The 27,567-nt window shown below is 49.7% G+C and overlaps 1 protein-coding gene across 2 annotated transcripts; it reads left to right on the top strand.

Annotated features, from left to right (window-relative positions):
- On the top strand, window positions 1-27,567 carry SAG (S-antigen visual arrestin). Of its 2 annotated transcripts, XM_033111353.1 has the most exons (16): window positions 1-224; window positions 941-1,059; window positions 5,262-5,322; window positions 7,098-7,142; window positions 8,840-9,033; window positions 10,664-10,723; window positions 12,558-12,634; window positions 13,605-13,740; window positions 14,697-14,781; window positions 16,600-16,672; window positions 19,085-19,222; window positions 21,459-21,536; window positions 23,050-23,073; window positions 24,449-24,504; window positions 26,929-26,944; window positions 27,344-27,567. In XM_033111353.1, the coding sequence occupies exons 2-16, from the start codon at window positions 997-999 to the stop codon at window positions 27,450-27,452; spliced, it is 1,215 nt and encodes a 404-aa protein (XP_032967244.1). In that variant the 5' UTR covers window positions 1-224; window positions 941-996; the 3' UTR covers window positions 27,453-27,567. The 2 variants fall into 2 exon arrangements, with proteins under 2 accessions (XP_032967244.1, XP_032967243.1); XM_033111352.1 differs by lacking the exon at window positions 1-224 and having other exon boundaries at window positions 710-1,059.

Genomic DNA, 27,567 nt, shown 5'->3' with positions numbered 1-27,567 from the left:
ACCCGTCTCTACACTAATCCAATTTCCACTCTGCTCCTCAGATGGGATTTGGCTTGGAGACATTGAGATCTGAGTGCTGGGCTAGATTCCCTACAAATGCTCCATGCACGTCAGCCTAGGGCCACGCTAGGGTCACCTGGGTAGACAGCAGGGGCTGGCTGCCACCCCAGAGGGCACAGAGACCTTCTCCTCGCCTCCCAGGCCCATCCGGCTGGTTGCACAAGGTATGTGCCCGCCCTCGCACAAGCCTCAGAAACTTGGGGCAGGTACAGGGAAGGGCAAGGGTCAGGATGACGGGCATTTTCATGTAGTCTGTCCCCGTTTCTCCTTTTCATGTAGTTTCCATGCACTTTGCTTGTTACGGAAACTTGGAGTGCATTGAATTCCATGTAGCTAAGATGGCCTCTTCATTGTCTGTACAGCTGGGGGTGTGTGGTGGTGGTGGTGGTGGTGGTGGTGGTGGTGTAATGACACGGCAGGAAGAGGAAAGCACCACTTAGTATGAGTTTCTGAATAGAACTTTTGGGGATTTAATATATTTTGAAAATGATATTTGTGAGGTGGGTATGTTGTGCTTTTCAGGAACTTTTTCTATTTTAATTGCCAGAAGTCATCATCGTGACAGAATTTTAAATTCCACCTGGCTAAGTGTGACAATACCAAAGGTTAGTCAGAAAGTAAAGCCTCCTTGTTGGAATTGAGCTGGACTTCCTGGTGAGATTTACTAAGAAATGTTTGAGGCTTCTCAAGAGAACTAAAACACGTCTTTGTAAGAACAGCACACTGCAATGCAATACAAACTAGACAAAGACCTTGTTTCATCAAACATGGATAGTAAGGCAGGTAGAAGGCAATGGATGTACAGCGTCTCTCTTATGAGTAGGTGTTATACCCAGAATGTTCTTGGCTTTATATTAAGAATTGTTTTACCTTTCCCCAGCCCTCTAACACCTGACATCCATCCCAAGGTGGAAGAAGCTGCCACGGACAGATAACATGGCAGCCAGTAAGTCTACACCAAACCATGTTATCTTCAAGAAGACCTCCCGGGACAAATCCGTAAGTGCTACGGAAGTGAGTGTTTTGATGGAAATGTTTTTTTCTTTGTTATTAAGAAAGCTTTTACAAGAATAGACATGATCAAGTCCAAGGTCCTCTGAGGTTGAGGGACGCTCTATGTCTATATTCCATCTCTGTCTGAGGATGGACGATAAATGAGATAAACAACTGAGCAAATTGCAGAATACAACTTCTCTTCAATCGCAATGAGACGTTAGTCCTGAGACCCTTAATTTTCTCCTAATCTCTCAGCCCCCGCCCCCTCACCCCCAAGTTCACTTCTTTTCCTAGCCAGACTTGAACCCATGGCTTACCATTTCAAATACTGTTTTGTTAATGCCTGTAACTCGCGTGGCCCTTTGCCTATCATCTTACCCGCCTGCCTGGGAAAAGCCCTACCACTGACTCGATGCAGCTCTCCACCTCCTGTGCACAACCCAGCCTCCGTGCTCACAACCTCCCTGCACTTCAGGGCCACTGGCTAAGGGACATGCCCCAGCTGCTCCCTTTCCATCACGCTGCCCTGTGACCACATGGCCACCAGTATCCTGGCAGCCTGCGTACTCGGCAGAGACGATGCGACTGTTGGCTCTATCGGGGGCACATTAGATGGTCTAGACGTGCCCAAGAACTTCCTGGCATGGGAGACCTGAGGGAGGATCCACCCCAGCCTCCATGGATGGGGTCTCCTTGTTCCACATGATGGCTTCTTAGGAGCCAATGATCTATCAGCACCGTCAATGCAAACCATATATTTTAATTTTAATTTTTAAATTTTTCAGTAGTCAACATTTAAAAAGTAAGAGGTGGAATTCATTTTCACATTGTACTTTATTTAACCTAATACATCCAAAAACTATTATTTTAACATGTAGATGACGTAAAAATTATTGACGACATATTTCACGTGCATTTTCTAAGTCTTTAAAATCTGCTGTGTATTCTACATTTATAGCCCCTGTCAATTTGGAATGGCCCTATTTCAAGTGTCCAGTAGCCACCTAAACTAGTAGCTACCGTATTGGACCATGTGGACCTAAATCATTCTTCTAGTTGACTTCCGAAACCTGTACTGGGCCCCCCAAAAAACTCTGGTCCAAAGAGAGTAGGGCTGCCCATGGGCGCTCTCTACCCTCTCCTCTCTTAGCTGAGGAACTCCGCCATTTTCATCAAGTACTCTAGTTCTTTGGGGTGACAAGTTGGGTACCCCTCAACCTTTCATTCTCCGAACTCTTTTCCAGCTTGTGTCTTTTCGCATACTTTATCTTGACGTCTGAAAGAGGAAGAGAGAACCCACGCCTGCTGTGCCATATCATTTCCCCACTTTTTTTTTTTTTTTTAAAGATTTTATTGGGGAAGGGGAACAGTACTTTATTGGGGAACAGTGTGTACTTCCAGGCCTTTTTTCCAAGTCAAGGTGTTGTCTTTTCAATCTTAATTATGGAGGGCGCCGTTCAGCTTCAAGTTGTTGTCCTTTCAGTCTTAGTTGTGGAGGGGTTGCAGGGGCACAGCCCACCATCACTTGCGGGAGTCGAACCGGCAACCTTGTGGTTGAGAGGACACATTCCAACCAACTGAGCCATCCGGGAGCTCAGCGGCAGCTCAGCTCAAGGTGCCATGTTCAATCTTAGTTGCAGGGGACGCTGCCTACCATCCCTTGCAGGACTCGAGGAGTTGAACTGGCATCCTTGTGGTTGAGAGCCCCCTGGCCCATGTGGGAATCGAACCGGCAGCCTTCGGAGTTAGGAGCATGGAGCTCTAACTGCCTGAGCCACCGGGCCGGCCCATCATTTCCCCACTTTTTAATTCCTCACACCTAAGAGACATCCTTTGAACCAAGAAATTCAGAATTTTTTGTATATAGGGGAAAAAATAGTTCATCAATTAATGTCTCACATATTAGGATCATTCCAACTGCAACTTCTGTATGGCTCCGGGTGTGGTGCGCCAGGGCACCAGGGCCATTTCTTGGATGCTCTCCACTCTGCCTTCTTCTGTGATCTTCGTCCTCCAGCTGGTGACGAGGCTACCCAGCAGCAGGTGTCTCACCCTCATTTCCCCCCAGAAGAAGAAAGAGGCTGTTGCTTCCTGGGGTCTCTTTTCAGGAGGGAGGAAATATTTTCCCAGCAGCCCTCCAGCAAACTTCTCTCATAGCTTATTGGTCAAAACTGGGTCACATGCCCACACTGAATCAAACCTGAGTCAAAGGAGTTGGATGATCCTAATTGGACCCGGCCAATCAAGGATGATCCTCTGGGGCTAGCCTCGTCTTGGCACGTGACCCATGAGGGATGGAGGACCCTGACACAGTGGGTGACTCTTGTCCAGGCAGGAGGAGCATTTGGCTGCTGGGTGGGCCAGCAGCAGTCGGCTGCAGTCCCACATTGTTCAGCCCCACTTCTCTGCCTGCCCCCGTCCTTTCCCTTCTCTTCCAATTGCAGCAGAAGAGAACTGGGCCCAAACTGTGCTCCCATCTGAAGTTCAGGCTACTTACACCACCTCTGTGAGGTCCTCCACCATCAGCCTCCCTCCTGGCTGCATCTGCAGCTTCTCCCTCTCTTCCTGAACTTGGCCTGAGCACAAAAAACAAGTACCGACCTCATGCACCTAAACACACCACCACCAACTCCCCTTGACCTTGTCCCCTTTCTAGCTCTCCTTCCTTCACAGCCAAAGTGTGAAAAACAAGAGACGCTCACCTCTTCACCTGCCGTCTTCCTCCCACTCCCCCTCCAGTCTGCCCCCTCCCAGCTGTGTCAACTGCCTGCCTGGCTTTCCCCTGCCAGTGGACTCTCCACTTCGCTGTTAGGGTGACCGAAGTCTCAGTATTCTCCTCCATAAAATGGGGTTAATTCCTGTCTCACAGAGTTGCTGTGAGGATTAAATGATGTAGCTTGGTGCCTGGTGCATGATAAACACTCTAAATGCTATTTAAGTGCAGGTGTTTCATCCTGCTCAAAACGCTTCAACATCTTCCTGGATTCTTTAGGGTCAGGTCCTCTAAAACTCTTCCTGGCATGAGCCTGCATTCCTGTTTGGCAGCCATTCACCTGCAGATGAAACCATTGGCAGTTCCAGAAGCATCCTCTTGGCTCTGGGCTTTGTATACACTGAATTTGTTATTATTCTTACCCAAAAGCATCCGTTCGCCATCCCAGCCACCTGGCTCTGCTGTTCTTCAGGTGCTTCAGCATCAGTAATCCAAATAACCCAGAAGGCGCAGGCATTCACTCCAGGACATCCAGTGTGAGAATGTAAATTTAGGAGATGATTTGATGCCAACAAAAATGACTTCGGGTGTTTCTGAATCTAAAAATATGAATTTAAGAGGCTCAGGGAAGAAGGGAGCTGGTCGGGGGCACACACTCACTGGTGCCCTTAGCGCACGTTCACTGACTTCCTGTTAGGTACCAGGCACTGTCCTAGCCACTGTGATGGCTGAAAGATGGATGAAAGACAGAGTTCTTACCATCAGAGCACTCACACCTCCATGGGGTAAAGTGGTGAGTGGTGGTGAACCAACCCATGCCCTCCCACAAAGGGGGTGGATGAAGCCCTTTGCTGCCAGGGACATGCAAATGGAGAAGACAGGGCGGAGACACTGGTCATCTCTCACCCCCACCCCCATTAGGCCCCGCCCTCAGCTCCACCGTCTCCCGTTCCTCAGAGCAGGGGTTCAGGTTTGCCTGTACAGAAGCTCACCTGGTGGGATTTCAGGGACTGAAACAAGTCTCCCAGCTCTTTGCTCAGTCTAAAAACTCTTTTAACAAGGAGAGGAAAGCTTTCATTCACAGCTAGAAATGAAAGGCTTCACATGCAAATGGGTGGGAGAAGCCTCATTTGCATAGGCTAGGATAGGGATAGATTTCCACTAAAAGTATTATCAGTTAATTCAACGAGTTTAACTAGTTGATATCAGAACTAGGCTTGATGGGAAAAGGTGGAGAGAACAGGGAGCGTCCAAAAAGGTGGGAAGAATTCCTTGGAGCAGATGTATGAGGTGGAGGAAACAGCACACCTTGGGGACTTCGTTGGCTCTGCCCACAGCCCAGCAGGGGAGAGGAGGGCATGGGGGTACTGCTGCCAGGTAGCTCCTCTTCTCAAGACTAATCAGAATGTTTTAGTTGTTGCTGATTTTTAACGTGAATGCGTTAGGTGAGTGTTCTTTGGCCATTTAGAATCCATACCTGTTCCTCCCACAGGTGACCATCTACCTGGGGAAGAGAGACTATATAGACCACGTTGATCAAGTCGAGCCTGTGGGTGAGTTGAGTTTGGAATCAAATTTTCCACACTCTATTTTCTTTACATCATCGGACAGCTATTAGTTACTTATTTTTAAAAATTGGCTCTGTTGATAATCTAATCAAAGAAAGGACAATTTAAACATCAGTGCGGTGCCACTGTCTTATTGGAAGCAATTTTAAGGAGTCCTTTCTAGATTATATAAAGAATACTCAAAACTCAACAGTAAAAGAAAAACAAAACCCAGTTAGAAAATAGACAAAGGACACGAAGGGGCATTTCATCAAGAAGACGTATGGATGGCAAATAAGCACATGAAAAAATGTTCAATGTCATTAGTCATTAGGGAAATGCAAATTAAAACCACAGTGAAATATCATTCTACACCTGTCAGAATGGCTAAAATGAAAAATAGTGACAATACCAAAGGCTGGTGAGGATTCAGAGAAACTGGATCACTCAAACGTGGCTGGCAGGAATGTAAAATGCCATAGCATTTTACAAATAAAGCGTAGCAGCTTTATTTGTAATAGCTCCAAACTGGAAGGAACCAAAATATCTCTCAGGGTGAATCAGGTTACCCAAGGTGAGGCACATCCACACCATGGAATTCTACTCAGCAATAAAAAGAATGAATGACTGACACACACAACGGCCTGTGGCTCTCCAGGGCATTATGCTGAGTGGGGAAAGCCAGTCTCCAAAGCCCACATGCTGTATGATTTCACCTATGTATCATTGTCAAGGTGAGAAAATTGTAGAAACAGGAAACTGATTCTCAGTTGGTAGGGCCTAAGAGTGGTGGGCGTGTGACTATAAAGGGAGAGGCTGATGGTGAGGGAACAGTTCTGTCCCCAGATTGTAGAGGTGGTCACGCAAATCTCCACATGTGAGACAGTGACTTAGAACTGCACACACAGCGTACCCATGTCAACTTCCTGATTTCAATATTGTACTGTAATTATCTAAGATCTAACCACTGGGAGAAACTGGATGACAGAAACACAAGGACCTCTCTGTGCTATCTTTGTCACTTCCTGTGAATCCACAATTATTTCAACTCACATCCTTATTTAAAAAAAAGAAGTGTACAAAATTGGCTGTTTTAAGCACTGAGCATGAGAGTGTCACTCAGCAAAACCGTTCCTGGAAGGTCATTAGATGCATGTTATCAAAAGCCAAATCCAGTTTGTCCACGGATGGAAAGGAAGATTTATCTCTAAGGATGTTTATTGTAATGTTAATTATAAAGGAAACAAGCTAAATTGCAAACAATGTAAATCCCCTAACAAGAGGGGATTAATTTAAAAATTTATGCTACATTCACTCATTGGAATACTGTGTAGCCTTTAAAATGATTAATACATATTTGTGTGTGTGTGTGTGTGTGTGTGTGTGTGTGTGTGTAGATGTTTGCAATATAGTTGAATGAGGAAAGCAGTTAACTGAATAATATGTAGAGCAGGATCTCATTTTTTTTTGGTAAAAACATTCATGTAAGTATATACGTCTGGAAAAAAATTCTGCACAAATATCTTGACAATGGGTATCTCTGGGTAGTGGAAATTTTGGTGACTTTGTTTTCTCTTTGCTTAATTTTCCTTTCTAATTTTCCTATAATGAACATGGATTACATGTGCAATTAAAAAACTACATATACATACATATAGTTTATATATTTATATTTTTAAATGGGTTCCTATATATAAATAACATATCTATTCTATCTGTGAGGAAGGCCTCTGGGCCCTTTCATCTCCGCCACCCTCACTGCTCTCTCTCCTTTGGTGCAGATGGTGTCGTGTTAGTGGACCCGGAGCTCGTGAAGGGGAAGACAGGTGAGGCGGGAACAGTGGTCTGGTCTCGGCTGGTGCAGGGAGGGAGGCATTCGGGTGGGAGGGGCGGGGCCGCTGGCACGCTCCTGCACACCCACCTGCTGCCAGGTCCCTTCCCCCACAGCCCCTCGTGCCATCCTCAGGACAGCAGTCCTGTTCACAGCAGAGCTCACTGTCCCCATTGCTCAGATGAGGGTGAGGACTCTGGGAAGCCATGGCACCAGGGTAGCAGGATAAGTGACGGGTGGGCAGAGCCCAGGTGTGTCTGCTCCGTCAGCTGTGCGTGCGTCCCTGTGCCATGTAGTTCTATGCCAGGAGCTACCGCAGGAGGGCTCCTTGGTGGGTTTAAAGGAAAAGGGGGAAATGGAAACTTCCGGAAGGCCAAATTACGTTGGATGCTTACTGTGGTGGCTCTGAACCACAGCATCACAGCACTCCTGACGATCTCTGGCAGTGGGTGTGTGTGTGGCAGGTAACACGGTACTAATAACAATTTGTTAGCTAAATTGGAGCAGATCTGAGCTATCCTTACGATAGTGTCATGGACTCGATTCCTCCTAAAGCTGCCTTTTTGAGTGGTTGCTACTGGCATCCACTGGAAATGCTCCGAACCCGGGGTGTGCCCACGGGAGTGTGCCAGATGTGGGGCCGTCCGCATCGAGGGGGGCCTGGCAGAAGTGGGGCTGAAATGCCCCCTTCTCCTGCCTCCATCCCCTTGAGATGCCTCGCTTCTCTCTAGCACCAGGAGGAGCCTGGCCTGAGCCCTGATCACCCTCCCCCTTGCCAGGAAAGGGTACCTGCTCTGAGGGAAAGCGCTGCCTGGTGAGGAGGATATAGCCAGGTCATCTCTGGGCAGCTTCTAACAAACATCGGATGAGGGCTAGGCATGTGATCAGTGTCTCTTCTGAGCTCAGTGGCGAGGGCCAGTTACCCCTGGGGCGGACACAGGCAATAACTCCCGAGGACCTGGGGACCGCTTCTGTATGCTTCCGTTCAAGATTTCAAGAGTAATGTGCTTCGTGTGGTTTTATTTACCATCTTAAAGAATGTGTCAATAGTCCATCCTCAATCCTGTAGGGTCATAATTCTTTTGGTCCACTGGGGGCACTATTTACATCTTTTTAATCAAACTGCGTTTTCAGAAGTGGTGATTCAGAGAATGCTTGTTTCTGAGCGGTGCGGAAACGAAGGGTTTCCTCTCAGAGTCGATGTCATCTCCCCACTTGACCCACAAGCCCCATCTAGCTTCTCTCACAGCCTGTCCATGTCCAGCTCTGGCACAGACGCATTTGACTCCCTGGCACAGTTTCCCTCTACTTCTTACCCTCACCCTCAGCTCCATCCAGACATCCTGCCCTCAGAACCCAAGAGACCTACACTGTTTGAAAGCCTCCTGAGGTCACTGAGCGGGTGGGTCAAGGGGGATAGTGGCATAGAGGAAACCGTGGGGTCAGGTGGCAAAATAGCGTGGTTCATAGGCGGCTCCTTCCAGTCTCTGACATGCCCCCCCCTGTCGGGTAATTAACACACCAGGGCAAGGTGCTCCTTCTCCAAGAGTGTGTGGCCCGGCTGAGTGGGAGGCTTCCCAGCCCCCACGCCCTCCGGCACTACAGGGTGGAAGCCACGACCAACAGTGCCAGCAGTCGCACGTCCTCCCTCAGGCGCCAGGCAAGCCCAGCCTTCTCTCGTCTCCCTTCCAGTGTTTGTCTCTGTGACATGTGCCTTCCGCTATGGCCAGGAAGACATCGATGTGATTGGCCTGAGCTTCCGCAGGGACTTGTACTTCTCCCGCATTCAGCTGTTCCCACCGGTGGGGGCTGCCAGCGCCCCTACGAAACTGCAGGAGAGCCTGATCAAGAAGCTGGGGGACAACACGTACCCCTTTCTGCTCACGGTGGGTGACCGCTGTCCCCATGCACTCCCCTGGCCCTGGTTCCTTCAGCCACAGCACCTTATAATGCGACCGGGAGTGAAGGCAAGGGGATAGATGAATGACTTCACATTTGTGGGCCTTCAAATTGCACCCTTGGAGGAAATTTTAGATTCACGGGCTGTGATTGTCTTTTTTTAAGTCCTTAAAAATAGCCTGTGAGTCTTTGAAGGCACCATTTGAACCTACGGTTTAAATATTTCCCTTCATGCGACCACCTAATTACATGCGTGCGTGATTCCTTCACTTGCTCATCTATAAAAAGAAAGACATGCCCCACGTTTGGCCCTGAGGAGTTCTAAACAGAAAAGAGTTCCCTACAGACAGGCGAACTTAGTGAAATAAGAAGCCTTGTGGCAGCTCCGTGCGTCACCATAGATCAGTCGCTTCCTCTCTCTTGAGGCTTGGTCACTCCTGGGGAAACCTGGCCACCCACAGACAGCCTCAGGCCCTCTGAGACTTGGCATGAACTCGAGATGGGGAAAGCCACTGCTGCCCTCTGCGAGCATGTGTGTGTATGTGTGTGTGTGTGTGTGTGTGTGTGTGTGTGAAGGTTATATACTCCTCCAAAGTTACATGATTCAGCCTTGAAAAAGAAGGAAGTTCTAATACACGCTACAACATGGACGAACCTTGAAACCATGAGAAGTGAGAGAAGCCAGTCACTAAAGAACAAATACCGTGATTCTACTTACACGAGGTCCCTAGAGTACTCAAATCCATAGAGACAGAAGGAGGATGGAGGTCACCGAGGGCTGGGGAGGGGAAGTGGGGAGTCCATGGGTAATGGGGACAGAGCTTCAGTGTGGGAGATGAGAAGATTCTGGAGCTGGATGGTGGGGACTTGTGCAGAGAAATGTGCATGTACTTTATGCCACTTAATATGCTAAGTTTTATGTTACGCATGTTTTACCACAGCTCTTCTAAAAATTACTTTTAAAAAGTTTCCTGGTCCTGGGTGCTCCCATGCACTGGCGCTGCACGTTTGAAGTGACACAGCCTTTTGGAGCGGACATGTCAACGTATATCAAAACCTCAAAAATAGGACTTTTGACCTGACAGTTCCCTTTCTAGCAGTGAAGCCTATGGAGTTAATTGAGTAAAACTGTGCTGAGATGGATGAAGAAGGGTATTTATTGCAGCACTGTTGGTAATGGCAAAAAAAGTAAAGACCAGCCAAGCAAGGGAGCTGGGTAAAATGAAATGTGGTTTTGCAGAAGCCCTAACAACGGTGCTGCAGAACCATGGCTCATGGCGTGAAAAATCATCGTAATACTCCCCCTCTCCGCCCCGCACCCCCAGTAGGATTAGGGTTAGGGTTAGTGTCGCGAGCAAACCAGACGACAGGACACATGTATCATTTGGTCCCACTTCTGAAAAACACACCTCTACATCCATATTCGTGTGCCTGGGTGCACACAGGACACCTGGCTACTTACGTCACGACATTATTCCGGGTATTAGAAGCATGCGTGAACGTGTTTCCCCTTTTGCTTGCTCCTTACCTTCATTTGCCAGTTCTTTTGTATGACGAGTATATATTACACATGGAGTAACACCTCTGAAAGAAATGATTTGTCGTTTCTTTCCGCAGTTTCCCGACTACTTACCCTGCTCAGTCATGTTGCAGCCCGCTCCGCAGGACACGGGCAAGGTTGGTTTAAGAAGAAATGCCATGGATTCATTTGTTCCTTCAAATGACTTTTAAAAATGGCCTTTTACATGGAAAATTTCAAATGTACCCAAAAGTAGAGAGACTGTCTATTACTTGTCCTCAACAAGTATTAATCCTGACCAACCCCGTGAACAAAATAGTAGACCCCCTCCCCTCAGGGGTCTTACAGGTTAATGGAGAGAAACATGCGAAAAGCAAATAACAGTTACCTAAGGGCACATCCGAGGATGGCAGGTGCTGTGTGAGGCAAAGGGAGTGTCTGGTGGGCTGCTCGTTCAGGATATTTAAGGGCGGCTTCTCTAATAGGGTGAAGTGGGAGCCATGCCCTCCGAGGGGAGAGCCTTCCAGGCAGAGGGGACACCATGCGTGCTGTGTGCTAGGGCAGGTGGAATCGTGGGAGCAGGTCAGACAGGTGTGCGCGGTGCGGCCAGATCACAAAAGGCCTCGTAGACCATTGTGGGCTTTGTTTGAATGAGATGGGAGCCACTGGTGGGCTCTGAACGATAACGTTCTGCCTTAGGTTCCCAAAGGGTCGTTCTGGTCACTGCGCTGAGAGTGGGGTTGGCTTGGCCAAGCATGAGCTCTGAACAGGCAGAGAGGCAAATGGGCTGAGTGACCGTGGAGGGCCAGGAACTCCAAGCAAGGAAGGCAGCAGTGAGGACAGGAAGAGAGAGTGAAAGGTGCTAGGACCCAGGATTACAGGCCCAAAGTCCTCGGTGACAGCATTGATGAGGGAGGGAGCGGAAAAGATGCCTAGTGACGGCAGAGGGGGGCAGTTGTGTAGCTGCGTTATGGAGGGGTGCAGTGACAGATGGAGACGGTCTAGGGCAGGGATTTTCAATGTGGGGGTCGTGCCTGTCCTATTAGAGGTTTGTGTTACCAGTGCAGTGGGTCAGAAATGGCACTTAAGAAAAGTGGGACGTAATGAAACAGACCAGATTGGGAAATCTCGGAGGGTCTCACACATAGCAAAGCCCAGTGTTATTTCACGGAAGCTGTTTCTCAAATGCATATCTGTTTTCTGGGCCACATTACTTCTTACTCTGGGTAGGGAAACATTTGAAAGCCACTGGTCCAGAGATGGAGGAAGACGAGGTCACCAAATTAGAATGGGGGACACTGTGCCATCTAAAATGCCACCCTTTTGTCTGTCTCAGGAGAGGAGGGTACAGAGCTCAATGTGGGGGTGTCTGCATGCCTGGGGGCCTTGGAGCCATGCAGCTGTGGGAACCTTTGAGCTGGGGCTTGGAGAATACGTAGGAGTTTGTCAAATACAAAAAAAGAGAGAGGGAGAGAGAGAAGCATTGATTTCAGGAAGAAAGTAGTGTGTGCTCAGGGTAGACTGGTGTGGGGCATGGCTTGTGCAGGGAGTTGCGTGCAGTGGGAGTGGGGGTGGGGGGCGGAAGTGAGGGGTAGCATGGCTAAGAATGCCAGGTGGTGGTGGGTAAGGACATGTTAACGGTGAACCCTGAAAAGGCTGAGTAAGGCTGAAACAAAAAGACAAGGTACCAGGTAACGCCGCCACGTGAGGTATGACTAGGGTTTCCGGGTGGGAATTCCCTCCCTTTCTCAGGAGTTTTTTTCACTTTCCCGTTTTCGAATCCTGAGATATAAACTGTTTTCTGTTCTCCACGATGAATCGTTTCCACAAAGTGACGGCCGATATCACCTGGGTTCAAGGAGCCAATTTTCCTGATTTCCCGACCAACTTTTCCTGAGAACGGGCAGGAATTCCCACCTGGAAACCCTAGGTCTGACCTGTCCCAGGAAGGGAGGTGCTGACTGCGGCCTTGTCTGTTCTCTGTCCCCGCAGTGCTGTGGGGTAGACTTCGAGGTCAAAGCATTCGCCACTGACAGCACGGATGGTGAGGAGGACAAAATTCCCAAGAAGTAAGCTTGTAGTTGTGGGAATAGGTGAGGGGTCCCGGGAGCAAGGAGTGGGGATAAGAAACCGCTACTCCCTTTGTGTCTATGGCAGGACTCTTCCCACCTGGCCGCGTGGCGGTAATGGAACCTCCCCAGGTCAGGGCGGTCAGGACAGAACCTCTCAATGGGGTGGGGGTGGGGGGCGGTCAATGGCTGATCATTTGGGGGGAGAAAACCAAGAGAGATGACAAGGGAGTTAGCAACCCCAAGGGCTCACGTACGCCCCTGAAAGCCTCCAGATTCCTTCTTTCTTTAGTTTTCTTCTTCTGTTGTCATTTATTGTGGTAAAACAGACATAACGTGAAGTTTACTATTTTAACCATTTTCCCGTGTGCAATTCAGTGGCATTGAGTACATCCACTATGTTGTGTAACCGTAGTTACACCACTGTCCACTCTCTGTCCCAAGCGGCCTATACCCCAAATGTCTCATGGCCCCAAATGGAAACTCTCCCCCCACTGAGCAGCACCTCCCATCCCTCCTGTCCCCCCAGTCCTGGCCTGCAGTGCTCTTCTTGTAGCCGAACACGGCTTCCCACTGTGCCCTCAACACTTTCTCCTCACCCTCAGCACACACACCTATCGCTGCGACAATGATAAGTCGTAATGAGAGTGTGCACATTGGCAGCATGTCCTAAAGCACACGACACATTCCCACATCAGCTTCACCCACAGCGGCCAGCTCAGCGTCCTAACTGAGGGTGAGAGTGACCCTTGGGAGTGCTGACCGGCCCCACACCACCCAGCCGGTGAAACTGCAGAGAAAGGACCTGCAACCAGGTCCTCGGGCCCCTCCCACAGACCAAGGACCCATACGTCTTTAGGTTCACCTGGTGTCTTTGGTGGGTCCCAGCATGAATCTGGGAGAGGGTCCTGGCGGCCGTCCTGAAGGGGCCGGTGCTAAAGGAGGGCTGTCTGTGACCTTCCGTCTGCAGGAGTTCTGTGCGTTTACTGATCCGTAAGGTCCAGCATGCACCGTCTGTGATGGGTCCCCAGCCCCGAGCCGAGGCCGCCTGGCAGTTCTTCATGTCTGACAAACCCCTGCACCTCTCCGTCTCCCTCAGCAAAGAGGTACCCCACAGGTGTTGCTATGTCCCGCGTGGGAGGCGGCCTGGGGGACAGGCCTCGCCCCCTAACGCTGTGGGTGTGTTTCTAGGGATACTTGAAGCACCAATGTTTGAGATGATTGCCTTTTTTCCCATAATTTGGAGCTAATAGAGGTGACCTTTAGAATAGGGTCACATTGGCTTGCGTTCCCCTCATGGTCAGTTCTGATCAGCTGGTGGGGTGGTTTCACATACCCCCAGCCCAGCCCCTCCCTGCCCCGTGGGCCTGGTTTACTACTGTGGCACCAATAGGTGTGGTATTGCAAACTATTTATTGGAAAATTCAGGTTTCACCGTAACCACGAGGGGTGACCATGTCACATGTGAATGTCACCTATGAGGTATGTCATAATGGAGAAAGGTGAAATACCCCCGGCCAAGGCCGTCTCTGGCCCCTCTGGTCACCAAGAGTCATGCACGCTTGTTGGGAAGAGCCTGACATACTCTGTGTGCAGGGGGTGCGTGCCTGCCTGTGTGCATGATGCATGTGTGTGCAAGTGTGCAGGGATGTGCAGGTGAGTCCATGCCCGCCTGTGCATGATGCACGTGCATGCGTGTGTGCACACATGTGCAAGGACGCGCCCACCTGGGCCCAGGGGACACGGGCACCACCTGCCCCAAATAACCTATGGTTCCACTGAAGACCTGGGGCGAACCCTGCGGTGACGCTCCAGCCCCAGCTTCTGGGCAGGAGCGCACCCATGTCGGTCCCCATTACCCTTCTCAGCACCCCGCAGACGGGGCAGCACGTGTTCCCGACCCTCTCTAAAAGAACCGTGTAGCTGTCGCTTTCTCTTCCTTGAAAGTATGGGAGTTCAGCCGCTTTTATTCACGTTAAGGGGCTGCGGTGAATTTAGAGAGCCATGAGATTAAAGGTGCCACCACGCTCTGCCCCCGTTTCTGGATTATCTGCTGTTTCAGATCTACTTCCATGGGGAGCCCATTCCTGTGACCGTGACCGTGACCAACAACACAGAGAAGACAGTGAAGAAAATTAAAGCTTTCGGTAGGACCTTCTGCTCGAAGCTGGAGTTTTCTAGAATTCCTCAATCTGGTCCCATATTGGGGGAAGCAGGGTCTCCCCTCTGGTCAGATAGGCCCTCTTGGGTCCTTAGAACTGCCGGTTTGTCTCTGTTGTCACGGACGACGGGAACTTGAGGGAGGAAAGCCCTTCAGTGTCATGTCGTACAACCTTGTGCCCAGCAGAGGACTGTGGTCTGGGGACAACATCCCGCTAGGCGAGCTTCCATCTTCCGTGTCATGCCTCCCTGGAGGGGCCCCCGGGCCAGATCTCGGGGGAAGCCAGAAGAGGAGTTTCCTTCCTCGGATCAGTGATGAGCTCTGTTGACACATGAGCACAGTGTGGGGGTGCTCCTGGGGCTGGTGCTGTGAGAGGCCTCGCTGAATCCCCTGGCACCCACTCCAGTGGCCCATGCTCTGCCCTCTGGGTTGGTCACACATGGATTGCTTTGTAAATGGCAAAGCTGCCCAGGCTGACTCCCCCTAACTGATGGCCACGCCCCGAGAACACTGCAGGAGAGGCGCCTCTGCTGGCTGTTTCTACACACTTGCTCTGCTCAACGGGCATCCAAGTGCAGGAGATGGTCCTGTATGATGGTCCTATGTGGGCTACTTCAAAAAGGCACGATAGAATGACCCGGGAGGGAGACCTCCAAGTTCACTTCTACATCAAACATTCGATGAGTAAGAAAGACAGACGTAGTGTGTGAGGGTGACCGGCTGTCCCAGGTTGTCGAGGGCTTTTGGTGCTAAAACGGGGCCAGTCCCGGCAGGCCAGGACGGCGGGTCACCCTGGTATCATGCACCACTTTCCTCTTTGCGCACGCATCCATCACAGAGAAGCATCAGGCATTCTGATGCATGCATGCTAACGAATTCTAGATTTTTCCTGATGGTAATGAATGCTTAATTTCTGGCTTTGTTTTATGTTTGCTTAGTTCATATGCCCCTAAGTCCTCCTAGGACCTGGCTTATTTATGGAGCATGGTGTGTAGTGTCCAATACACTGTTCTACCAAGTAGCAGGATTGAGAAAGTATCGTTTGATACTTTGATTTAAAATGATTTCTCAAAGTTTTATGAATCCTAACATCTAAGCCATTGATTTTGGAGAGAAGCTATGGAGTTTTCTGAAGCAAGATGCTAAGAGCTTCCTCTAGGCTGGGCGCTGTGCCGAGCGCTTCCCCCAGAGTGTTTGTCTCAATTCTCAAATCTGATTTTAATGGAGATTAAAAATCATTTTCTTAATCATCACAGCACCCCTATGAGTTAGATGCAATTATCACCCCCATTTTGCTGATGGGGAAGGTGAGGCTTAGAGGAGCTAAGTGACTCACCCCACAGCTTACGGCCAAGCTGGGTTTGAGCCCAGAGCCCATCTTCCTGTGCCCCATCCTGTGCGGCCTGTAGGGGGTTTCTGGCGTGGACACCTGGAAGGTGACGCTCATTCAATAAGACAGAAAATAAGAAGGAGGCAGGTTTGGAGAACGAGAGCAAGTGTTGTATTCTGGGATTCTGGGAGGGCATACCATGGGCGCAGAGAGCGGGGGGCTCCCAGGGGTTGCTGTGTTAGTCAGGAGACCAGCTCGTGGGTGGGCGTTGACACAGAGCCGGTTATTGGTGAACAGAAGTGGCCTCAGAAATCTCAACGTTTATGCTTTGAGCTGAGAAAGCCAAACCTGAGAAGCGCACTCAGACAGTCATTAGAAAGGGAAGACCTACCATGTGCCCAGAAGGCCAGGTGGCCCCAGGCACATGCGTGGAGGATCCCATGTGAATCACCCACCCCTGTCCTCCCTTTGCAGTGGAACAAGTGGCCAATGTGGTTCTCTACTCAAGTGACTATTACGTCAAGCCGGTGGCCGCGGAGGAAGCGCAGTGAGTAACTGGTTGGGTTTCTATTTCCTGGGCGGCCCAGGCTTCTTTGTCAAGTTCCCCTTTTGTTCATCTTGACAGAAGTAGAATGCTCAGCCAGCTCTCCAGCCTGTCCCTTCCTTCCCCTTTTCTCACTTCAAGGGCTGCGAAGAAAGTTAGCATTTCCCCTGTGTTCTCACCCCCAAGAGTTCTGAGAGATCAGTGAAGCTGAGGCATGGTGGAGAGGAGGGAAACGAGGTTGGAAATGTCACAGCGGGAACAGCTGGACCTTTCACTCTTCTCAGTTTGAAAATCTCCGTTCCAATGACAACCAGATTCGCATACCTTCTCAGCCCATTGTCATGGATGATTTCTCTCCCTCTATTAGAATCAAAACCAAAGGAGAATCCCTCCATGGCTTCTTCATGGTGGAGTGAGAGACCTGCCCACTTTTGCTTTGTGCTTGGCAGTCAGATAGATTCATTAAACACACAGGTTTCTGGGGGTCACCCTTTCCCCCAGAGAGGATCCCTGGGGAAGGTCTTTGTCCAGCTGGCATGTCCTATGTGCCGTTGTATGTAAAACATGTTAGCACAGTTAGAGGAAGGGGGTGGTGAGGAGAGAGAAACTGATTCAGCAAGATAATATTACATGATATTTAAAAGGCAACTTAGGATAAACTATTACCGAAAGCAGATCCAGACTTAAGTTTAGATATAGATCTAGAGGGGAGGCAGGCAGGAGAGAAGCACAGCTCGCCGACTGCCTCCTTGGTGCCAGGCCTCCGGTCTCTTCTAGAGGGCATCCCTGGGAGCTTCCTGGCTCACCTTTTCTCCTGTCAGATGCTCAACCGTGATAGAGAATGGAACTTGGCTGAGTTTTCCCTTAATACACCCCGTTATCTGGTTCTCTTTTCAGCTCTTGGGTGCATTTCCGACCAAATGATTTCCAGGAAACTGGGAACCATTCTAGGGTCCATCCCAAGGGTGGCAGGGAGACTGAAACCTGGACAGGAGCATGCTAGCAGGTCTCAGACCAGAGGCCACTCCAAAGGCTGCAGAGCATAAGCCATCGTCCCCGAAGCCAGGGGCTCCTGGGAACCAGGTCAGACCTGACTCCCAGGCTGCCGCCCGCCGTCCAGGCCCAGATCCTGGAGCTGCTGGGAAACGGCCGTCCTGGCTGCAGGAAAGGCCAACCGCTCCCTGCTACTGTCAGCTTTATAGTGTGATTTCTGCTCTTGTCCCTGTGCTGCCCAAAGCGAGCTCATTCAGAGAGGCCCCACCAGGGCCCAGGTGGAGAGGTGCGGCCCCCTTGGGCTCCAGCAGAGTTCTGTACTGAGCACGCCCAGCAGCGTCCTGTATGCTTTGGAGGCCGAGAAGCCAGGGCTGCTGAAGCTCCCCAGGGGCTCAAACAGGGAAGGCCTTCCGATGGTAGAAGCTCAGACTCCCAGCTTGTGTAGGAGCAAGCGAAGGAAAGGGCCCTGAGGCCGGCTCCCGGGCAGCGTTTTCAGCACCATGCCTTGTCTTCTGGCCGGGTACAGGGGTGGAGAGTGTGCAGGCAGCATTGACACAGGCTGCTGGGTCCCCTGGGCTCTGCAGTCAGAGAGGGTGCGGCTGTGTGACCGTGGGCTTTGCACAGTGGAGGTCCTGAGAGCCCCTACTCGGTCGTAGGGTTGGTGGGGTGAGGCGCGAGGCATGCCTGGTGTCAAGTGGGTGAGTGGCAGAGCCAACTCTCCAGCCTCAGGCGCTGCTCAGTGAGCTGGGATGCTGTCCGACCTGGAGAAACCCACGCTGCTCCATCCCAGACCCACTCTTTGGCCGGCGTCCCCTGCCTCTGTCAGATCAGATGCTGGGGAAACCCCGCCCCCGCCCCGACTATCGATGGAGAAGATCTGGGAGAGAAAGCATAGGCCACTTTGAACCCAAGCCAGTGCAGTCTGTACAGTTCACAAATGAGGACCTCGCCTTGCCCCCCCAACAACCCACCACCCTGGGCACACACTGATCCCCCTTACAGGCACAGTTCTGGGTGACAGGCGGCTTCCAGTCTGGTCTTGTTGCTGACACTGGCCAGATGACTCCGCAGCCCACGGCGTGGTTCACAGTCTCAGGAGGAGACTAGGTGTGATCCCTGACCCTTGGGCCAGTCTTCATTTTACCCCACAGAACATTCTAGAAATTCAGCCATTAAAGCAGGCTGAGGGACTTGAAGAAATGTTCTAATGTTGCTGGCAGCCTGCTTTCAGATTCAGTGATACAATACACTCCTGCTTCTCGGCAGGCAGATACACTGACACTTGAAGTATCTTTCCAGTGAGTCACACGGAACCTGGATCCTGGAAAATGCTTGTGGCAGCTGGGGTCTCGTGGGTTCAATGATGGCTTTACGGCTCTAAGAGCAATTAACCAGCTCTCCTCTCTGATGTTCTGCCTGCAGAGAGAAAGTGCCGCCCAGCAGCAGTCTGACCACAACGCTGACACTGGTACCCTTGTTGGCTAACAACCGCGAAAGGCGGGGCATCGCCCTGGATGGGAAAATCAAACACGAGGACACGAACCTTGCCTCCAGCACCATGTGAGTCCTCGTAGCTCAGGTGGCACTGCTCCGCTCCCCTTCTTGTCTCACCCCCTGGGCTCACAGGCAGGGTCCCCACTCCCACCCCTGGTGTGAGGTGGCAGTTACAGCTGTGAGCTCTGGAGACAGCCTTGTGCCAAACCCCAGCTCCGCTGCTTAACTTGTGGGCCACCCTGGGCAAATTACTCCAGCTGTCTGAGAATCTCAGTTTTCCCATCTGTAAAGGGGGTGCCAAGAATGCCTTCACATAGAGAGTTTATAAGGATTATGTGAGACGATCCATGTAAATGTGGTGGGGAGACAAACTATAGGGGACAGAAAGCAGGATCATGGGAGTCAAAGGATTTTCCAAGGATAACTTGACAAGTTGGTATGTTAGATTCTAAAGCATATTTGTGACACTTTGGGGGAGAGAAGAGGGAGGCTGACGCCCTAGGTCAGCTTCAAGGACGTAATCATGGCATCAACAGTGGCACGCTGCATCTGTAAAAACATTTCATGGTTTATGGAGCATTTTACGAACACCTAAGTCTCTCCACACTTTAGTGAGGAAGGTAAATTTATACTCATTTTATGGATAAAGAATTGAAGTTCAGCCAGAATGAGAGACTTGTCCAAAGGTCACCTGGTTAGTTAATGGCAAAGTCCATTCCTAACCTGGAGCCCCTCGTTTCACACCCAACTTCAGGGCCACTTCCAGGGCCTTAGAAAGTGGCAACCGCAGCAGAACCCTGATTAACCTGTGTGTGTGTGTGTGTGTGTGTGTGTGTGTGTGTGTGTGTGGGAGAGAGAGAGAGAGAGAGAGAGAGAGAGAGAGACCCCCTCCCATGCTCCCATGCAAGGGAGAGGTCAGGGAGAAAGCGTGTGGGGTATTCTCAGGCATGAGATGAAGCACATTTTCTTCCCTAGCTGTTCGGCCCATTCAGTTCAAGGGAGAGAGTCGATCCCAGCAAACGGTGGGGTATCCGACTTGCTCCTGCTTTTTCCCCCTTTGGTGGCAACCCCTCTCCAGTGAGTGCTTGGCCACACCCCAGGGTTCCAGATAAAGGCATGCTGCCCTCTTCAAGGAACTCCAGGCACCCAGGAGCCGATGGAGTTTGTGGGGGGCACTGTCCTGGAAGCAGTGTCCGAGGTGCCCCCCACCAGAAGGCTGTCTGGGCTGTGGGGTCTTCTCCAGGCCCAGAACCTCCCGTTCCCTCTCAGCCCCCTTCTCAGATCTGTTATCACAACCCATCCTGCCTTCTGCCTCAAGCCTTCAGTTTTCTCGGCCGTGTTGTCTATCGTCATTCACATGGTCTTAGCTAGTATTTCATGCTTTTTTTATACCTTCATTCCTGTTATTGGACATCCTGAAATCCTTATGTCCCCACGTTGGGTCACATGAGATAATCATCTGTGTTCAAATACCCAGCCTGGTACCTGCCAGTAGGAACTCTGGTGTTAGTGGAATCTGGATTGAAGTTTCTGTCGAGGACAGTTAGAATGCACTCTCTTTGGGGCAAATCACACACCACGTTCCTTCACTTCAACATGGGAGGCAGGGCAACAGCACAAAGGAGAGAGAGACGGTGCTGCCTGGCCCGTGTCCAGGAGGCTTCACACAGGAGGGTCAACTTCCACTTGAGGTCTTGAGGGGCGGAGGGGTGAGGAGGGCATTCTGCAGCAGGTTTGTATCTGGCAAGGCTGGCACATGGGGGACACAGCAGCGTATGAGGTGGCAAAGGCAGACAAAGGCCAGCTCACAGATTGCCTGCCTGGCCACGCTAGGGCTTGACCCTGGAAGAGCTCTCTGACTGCAGAGGGGCGGAGAGCTCAGGGAAGGAGCCTGGCACGTGGGAGGTAAGTTATTGAGATAATCCAGGCAGGAAAAGCCTGTGAGGACTCGGTGGCTGGTGGCGATGGCAGGTGGGGCAGAAGGAGGAGCCGAGGAGGAAAGGGTTTCTGGCTGATAAGCAGGTGGATGAGTATCTATGGAGGCAGAGCAGGGAGAACCAGGAAGCACATCCCGCCCTCTGAACTTCAAGAGGGGAAACACTATGCTATAATGCAGGAAAGGAATCCCCTTGACCTGAGTATGGAAAGTTCTAGAACTTTGACAGCTTGGCTGAGTCCACCAGTTCCTGGAGAAGATGCCCCCATGGTGGCGTGCCTGCAGGGAGATGAGGGATTGGTCCCCACAGTTGTCGCTTTCTGCTGCGCCCCTTCATGCCTCTGTTTTTCCTTTCTGTTTGCGCAGCATAAAGGAGGGCATAGACCGGATGGTCCTGGGGATCCTGGTGTCTTACCAGATCAAAGTGAAGCTCACGGTGTCAGGGTAAGTGTGCAAGTTCCACTGCTCTGTCTGCCTTCGGCGAACTGTTTCCTTCCTGAATGACTGGGGGACAAAGCAAGGGAAGGTCCACAAATCCTACTGATTACCAAGTAGAGTTTTGGAGAGACTCTGGTTTGTCTGGTGTCACAGTTCAGTCTGATAGAACATCTCGTGGAAAAAGCTAAAGAAGCAATGACAAAATATGTGCCCAAATAGTACCACTTGACAAGAGGGGGTGTGCATATGCTCACGTGGTGGAAGATGACATGCAAAAAAGGGAAATCACTTCAGTGTTGGATTGGATTTCAGACAAGAATAGTGACTCTCAGGTGAACTCTCCATGCATCTTAGGGAGGCATCCATCCATAATGGGGAGACCTTTCCTTCCCTTCCCAACATGTAATTGCAGGATTTGGGAATCTCCTTTTCATACAAGAGCACGGATATCTCAGAGTTCTGAGGAAATGGCTTTCCTTTTTTTTTTTTTTTAATGTTTTTAGGGTCCTTTGTTTTCTTCTTTCCCCTTTCTTCCACCTCTCCCCGCCCCCACTCCGGTTCAAGCCGTTGTTTCTCAGTTTAGTTGTGTAGGACACAGCTCCCTGGCTCATGCTGGTATTATGAGCCTTATGCTCCCCATGGCTGAGGCAGTCGGTCGCCGGTCGGCCACTCCTGGCAGCACACAGTAGCCCATGGCGACCTCCAGCTCACGGCAGCCCAGCTCCAGGGAGAGCCATTGTTCACAATCTTAGCTGTAGAGGGAGCAGCTCACTGGCCCATGTGGGAATCGAACCGGCGACTTCGGAGTTAGGAGCATGGCACCCCAACTACCTGAGCCACCGGATTGGCCCTCCCTTTTTTTTATGAAACGAATTTCTTCCATTTTTAAAAACTCATCAAAAGGGAAAAACCTGAAAAAAGAAAAAAAAGGAAAAACCTGAATTCTTATTTTCCTTTTCAAATTCCATTGTCAAAGGCTCTGGCCTCTTACTCTGATGAGCCTTGGGGTAGTTCAGCCTCCAAAGGCAAGCCCAGGTGTGTATTCCATAATTATGAGTAGATAAAGAGCTCCTCAAATTTTATTGGTGCAACAAAGTAAACATGGGTTGATTTTGCAAATTTTGTTTAATGTAGTGTTTGTGTTGTGTTTTTCAAAGTGTGCAGTGTTTTATTTTCTCGGATAGAGTTTCTTCCAGCAGTCAAGATAAAGCGATAACAGACATTTCACTATGACCTTTGCAGCCAAGAGAGAAATTCCGGTCTATGGTTTTAGTCTCAAATAGTAGGGCTTGACCTAAGTAAGCGACTCCTCTTTTTAACTAATCCATTTGAGGAAGAGGTGAAATCACAAGTGGAGAGGAATCGTTGGACTGAATATTAAGGGATGCAAAGGTCCTGGAAGTTGTGAGTGAAGGACATAACTGCGACGTGAGACGTGTCCTGCCTCTGAGTAATGGGAAGGAAGGCCATGTTACCCTTGTGGGCAGTCACCACAGCGCTGTTTGCTTTCGTTCCCTAGCTTTCTGGGAGAGCTCACCTCCAGGTAAGCCTCGCCACCTTCCTTCTCTGCTTGATTCCCAGGATGTCAAAGGAACACATGTGGGTTTCACAACAGGAGCACTGAAATCTGGTTTCCTGGCAGCTCTGCTCAGAGCTGCAATGAAATGATGCCCACTGCCTTTTGGTGAATAGCTGTGGGGCCAAGGATGTTAAGACTACCGCGGGGCCTACACCTGGGCAAGGACACACACACACAAGCCTGCTCAAGAAACGGGCACACTCCATGCAGCTGCCTCTGTGTGTATGTGTGTGTGTGTGTTTGGTAAAATATGCATAACGTGAAGTTTACCATTTAACCATTTGACAGTGTACAATTCAGTGGCACCAAGTATTTTACGGTATTGTGGAACCGTCATCACGCTAGCTCCTGTCGTTTTTACCACCACAGAAGAAAACTACCTAGTAGGACAGTATTTGTCCTTTAGGGTCTGGCTTCTGTCACTTAGCATGTTGTCAAGGTCCATCCATGCTACAGTGTGTCGGTACTTCATCCCTTTTTATGGCTGAGTAATAGTACACTGGGTGGCCAGACCACATTTTGTTTATCCGTTCTTCTGCCGATGGACTTTGGGTTATTTCCACCTTTTGGCTGTTGTGCATAGTGACAACTACCTTTTACATCACGTACAAAGAGGCGGGAGGTGTGACATGTTGGGGGCAGGTACTGACTTTACCTGTTTCTTCACCCTGACCCTTATCATCTCCTTCCCTTGCATGGAACTCAGGGTACACCTCTACTAAACCCCGTCTACACTGGGGTCTGATGAGAGCAGCCTTATAAACAGGTGCGTTTTGACCAAAGTAACCCCAGGGCAGGAGGCGGTGGGTCCTGAGTGAAGCAGGGAATAACCCTTGTTTACACACACACACACACACACACACACACACACACACACCCCTTTCCATTCTTCCTTTGTCCAGATTTTCTTTCTGCTTTCCTTCCTGACTCCTTTCCTTCCGTCTTTTTGTATAAATTCCAAGTTGCCTCCAAACACCTTAGCTTCTGGAATTTGGCGGACTCGGTTCATCTCTGTTCTGCTTGGTCCCCGACGCACCAGCCTTACCTAGATTTAACAGAAAAAATTGTGGCACAAAGGGGATATCTTTAAAAACTATTTTCTCTCTACCTGTCCCCTACTACCATATCATGTCACTGAAACTAATGACCAGGAGGAAAGGACCCTAAAAATCCTAGCCACCTCGGCCATGCATAAGTGAGGTTTCTGGACACATTCCAGGGAATACCTTTAAAATTCCCACCTGACCACTTCCTGCTTTCTGGTTTGTTTGGGATCTGAACCCTGTGCCATGCACAGTTGAGTGTGTGCTCGCCAATCTGCATTCTCCTTTCTTCCTAGTGAAGTGGCCACTGAGGTACCATTCCGTCTCATGCACCCCCAGCCCAAGGATCCAGGTCAGTGCCACATCCCCCTGGCTTTCTCTCGTCACTCACTCCGTGCAGATTTATTACGTTGTTCAGTGCTGTCTGTCGACCACACCTGTGAGCATGAGTGTGGCCACGTCATCCTCAAGGCGCCTGGGTGGCTGGGAAGGGTGCTCATCCGCTTCAGTCAGTGCGCGGAGGACAGAGCAGCTGCCCGTGGAGGCGGGTTGTCTTGTTAGGCTCTATCAGGAAGGATTTAAAGCAGAGGTTCTACTGTGAACAGACCTGGACTTAGATTTAAAGAAAATTGAGGTGCAAAATAAATTGGACAGCCTGAAGCTTTTGTATTGCCTTTGGAAACATTAACAGGCATTTAGAAGATGATGAGGATTTTTGACAGTGTCCTTTGTGATGGGAGTGCAGAAAATACTAGGAAAGAAGGTCAGGCTGGGTTCCTGACACCTTGGCTCCTTCGAATTGTAAATCCTTTTGTATGGATATTTAAAGTAAATGGAGCAATTGTTGTGCAACTCCTTGAATATTCTAGAAATCATTGGGCTGTATGAGTAAATAGGTGAATTGTATGGCATGTGAATTAAATCTCAACATAGCTCTTTTAAAAAAGAGAAGTAAAGCAGCAAAAGTAATATAGGTGGAATCTCAGAAATTCTGAAGAAAAATTCTCCATGCTGTGGACAACTAAGTGGCTTAGGACAAAACAATGGACCTGAGTGAGAACTCTCCATACTTACAGTAATTAAGAATATTTTAAGTAAGTATGGTGTAAAGAAGTAGGGATTCTTTTTGTCTTATACTTTATATGTAGCTTTTCTACGCTGATAATGAAATGGCATTTAAACAGTAGAGTAAACCCCCAGATTCATTTTGGGTTTGTCTCAAAAATATTTTGTCTCCAAGTGTCTTTTCCAAATGGTTAGGATTCAAATGCTCAGTGTACTTTGCCAGAACCTTCCCTCGGGGGAAAAATACAGTCTAGCCATATTTTTTTTAATTCATTTATGCTTTGTCATTAAAGTACTATTTTGTAACTGTGTGAGATTGAGATGCATTCTGGTCTCTTTCAATGACACTTTCAAAGGCTATTTTAAAACTGTGACCTGAGTAGATGTCACAGTTTATGTTAGCTTGTTTTCTGGAGCTATGAACAGACTCTATGACTGAACTTGGGGGAAGTGGCGTTACTCCCTTTCTGTGTGTGACATTTTCATGTTCGAGTCATTCTGGCCCTTATCACATGTCCAGACTCAGCAATGATCTTTAACATTGTGAGATTTCAGGGAGAAAGGACAAGTCACCCCATGGCCTTGAAATTCTCATTTACAGGGATTTATGTCACCAAGTTCTAGTCACAGATACATGCTCACATCTCACCTGCCTGCTCTGGAGGGTAGACTCGAAGCAGAGAAAGCAGAAGTTGTGGTTGAGGAGCCTGCCAGGGCCAGGGGCCAAGTAATCTGTGCACCGTAAGTGGTACAGAAATGCTACCACATTTTGGTGCCCCTGTCCAGAGCGTTCAGAGGGAATGCTGGCTGTTGATTTGATTCTCTTCGAGGCTGATGGTCCCAGTTAGTATAATTTCATGCTTAGCACCATGCCGTCCAGGACGCTTCTTGTCCAGGGGATGTTTTGATGAGTCAGCCTCTCTGTGGGTCCCCTGCGGTTAGTAGCCCACACAGGCACTTCCCTCCCAGGGCTGGCTTCCAGGTGGGCACGAGAGACGAGAGCAGTGGCCTGCCGTCACCACAGTGCTCCCAGAAAAACCATCTGGAGTTGTTTAGCATCAATTAGCTCTGCCTGGCTCACCAGCGAGGTTTACACCAATACTTTACTAGGGGGGCAGAAAGCAAAAAAGAGCAAAAAAACCCCACTCAAATGAATAGCAGTTAACCTGGCGCTGTAAAACGTACATGAAAAATAACCCAACAAAGTAATGATCGATGTGTTAACAGAGAAATGGAACCCTGAAGGGCCAGGGGTCCCTCTCAAGCTCTAGTGCACAACCCAGTGGCTGGGGGTGCTGGATAAGCATGCATCCCAGGATTCATTCCTCGGACCCGGATGTGAAAGGTCTGAGGTGGGTCTGGAGCCTGGGTCCTAACAGCACCTGGGGTCTCTGATCTAGATGGGGCCCAAGGGACATGGAGGGAGAGGTGCTTTGAAAGACAAGTGCAACATCAGAGGGGGTGAGGCTAACCAGGGAAAGGGTCCTGGAAGTGAGGGTGTGGCACTTTATGAAGGAAGTGATGGTTAGAAGGGCAGGGAGAAAGGCTCTCCAAGCGGGAAAGGCAAAGAAGCGGGATTACGTGCAATTGTCATGAAACGCATGCATCTAGGCCTTCTATGCAACTAAATCACTGAATAAAGAAGTTTCCAGGTACAGCTACTATACAGAATGTATGCTAATCTCTCTCTCTCCTTCATTCCATGCTACAGCTATGGCAAAGGAAAGGTGAGCCACTGCCCTACGATACCTGGTGTTCGTGACTTCCTCCTCTGGCACAAACCGCTTTTTGGGTCTTGTTTTACAAAACCCATGGTCTTGACTGCGGCTCAGGCCCTGGTTTTTCTTTTGCTGCCTAGTACTAAGGCACACGCATGCGCACATGCGCACACATGCATACACACGGATACACTGGGTATGTACGTCTGCTCCGTGGGTTTTCTCTTATTTTCGTTTGTTAAAGAGATTTTCCATGAACGGCTACAAGGAGAGTGGCGTGGTTCAGTGTTCCATTCTTGATTGGTTCCTTTGTTGCAAAAGGAAGATCAAGAATCTTGTTTCGCTACAGATGTCATTGCAAACTTCAAAGGGCGTGCCATGATCAAAATGGTCTCTGTTTCATTTCAGTTTTCAGGATGAAAATTTGGTTTTTGAGGACTTTGCTCGTCAAAATCTGAAAGACTCAGGAGACCCTGAGGAGGGGAAGAAAGAGCAGAAGGCCGCCGTGGATGAGTGAAGAGGTCGGCTGAGGACTCCAGGAAGTGGGGTCACAGTTAGTTGCAATGGGCAGCCCTCCACAGTTAGCCCTTACTTACGCTAACTACCACAGTGTGAGTCTCTTCACAGAAATA

This window comes from Rhinolophus ferrumequinum, chromosome 8, assembly GCF_004115265.2.
Source record: "Rhinolophus ferrumequinum isolate MPI-CBG mRhiFer1 chromosome 8, mRhiFer1_v1.p, whole genome shotgun sequence".
Classification (NCBI taxonomy): domain Eukaryota; kingdom Metazoa; phylum Chordata; class Mammalia; order Chiroptera; family Rhinolophidae; genus Rhinolophus; species Rhinolophus ferrumequinum.
The sequence above is the reverse complement of the archived record's forward strand: the minus strand, read 5'-3'. Positions and strand labels throughout refer to the sequence as shown.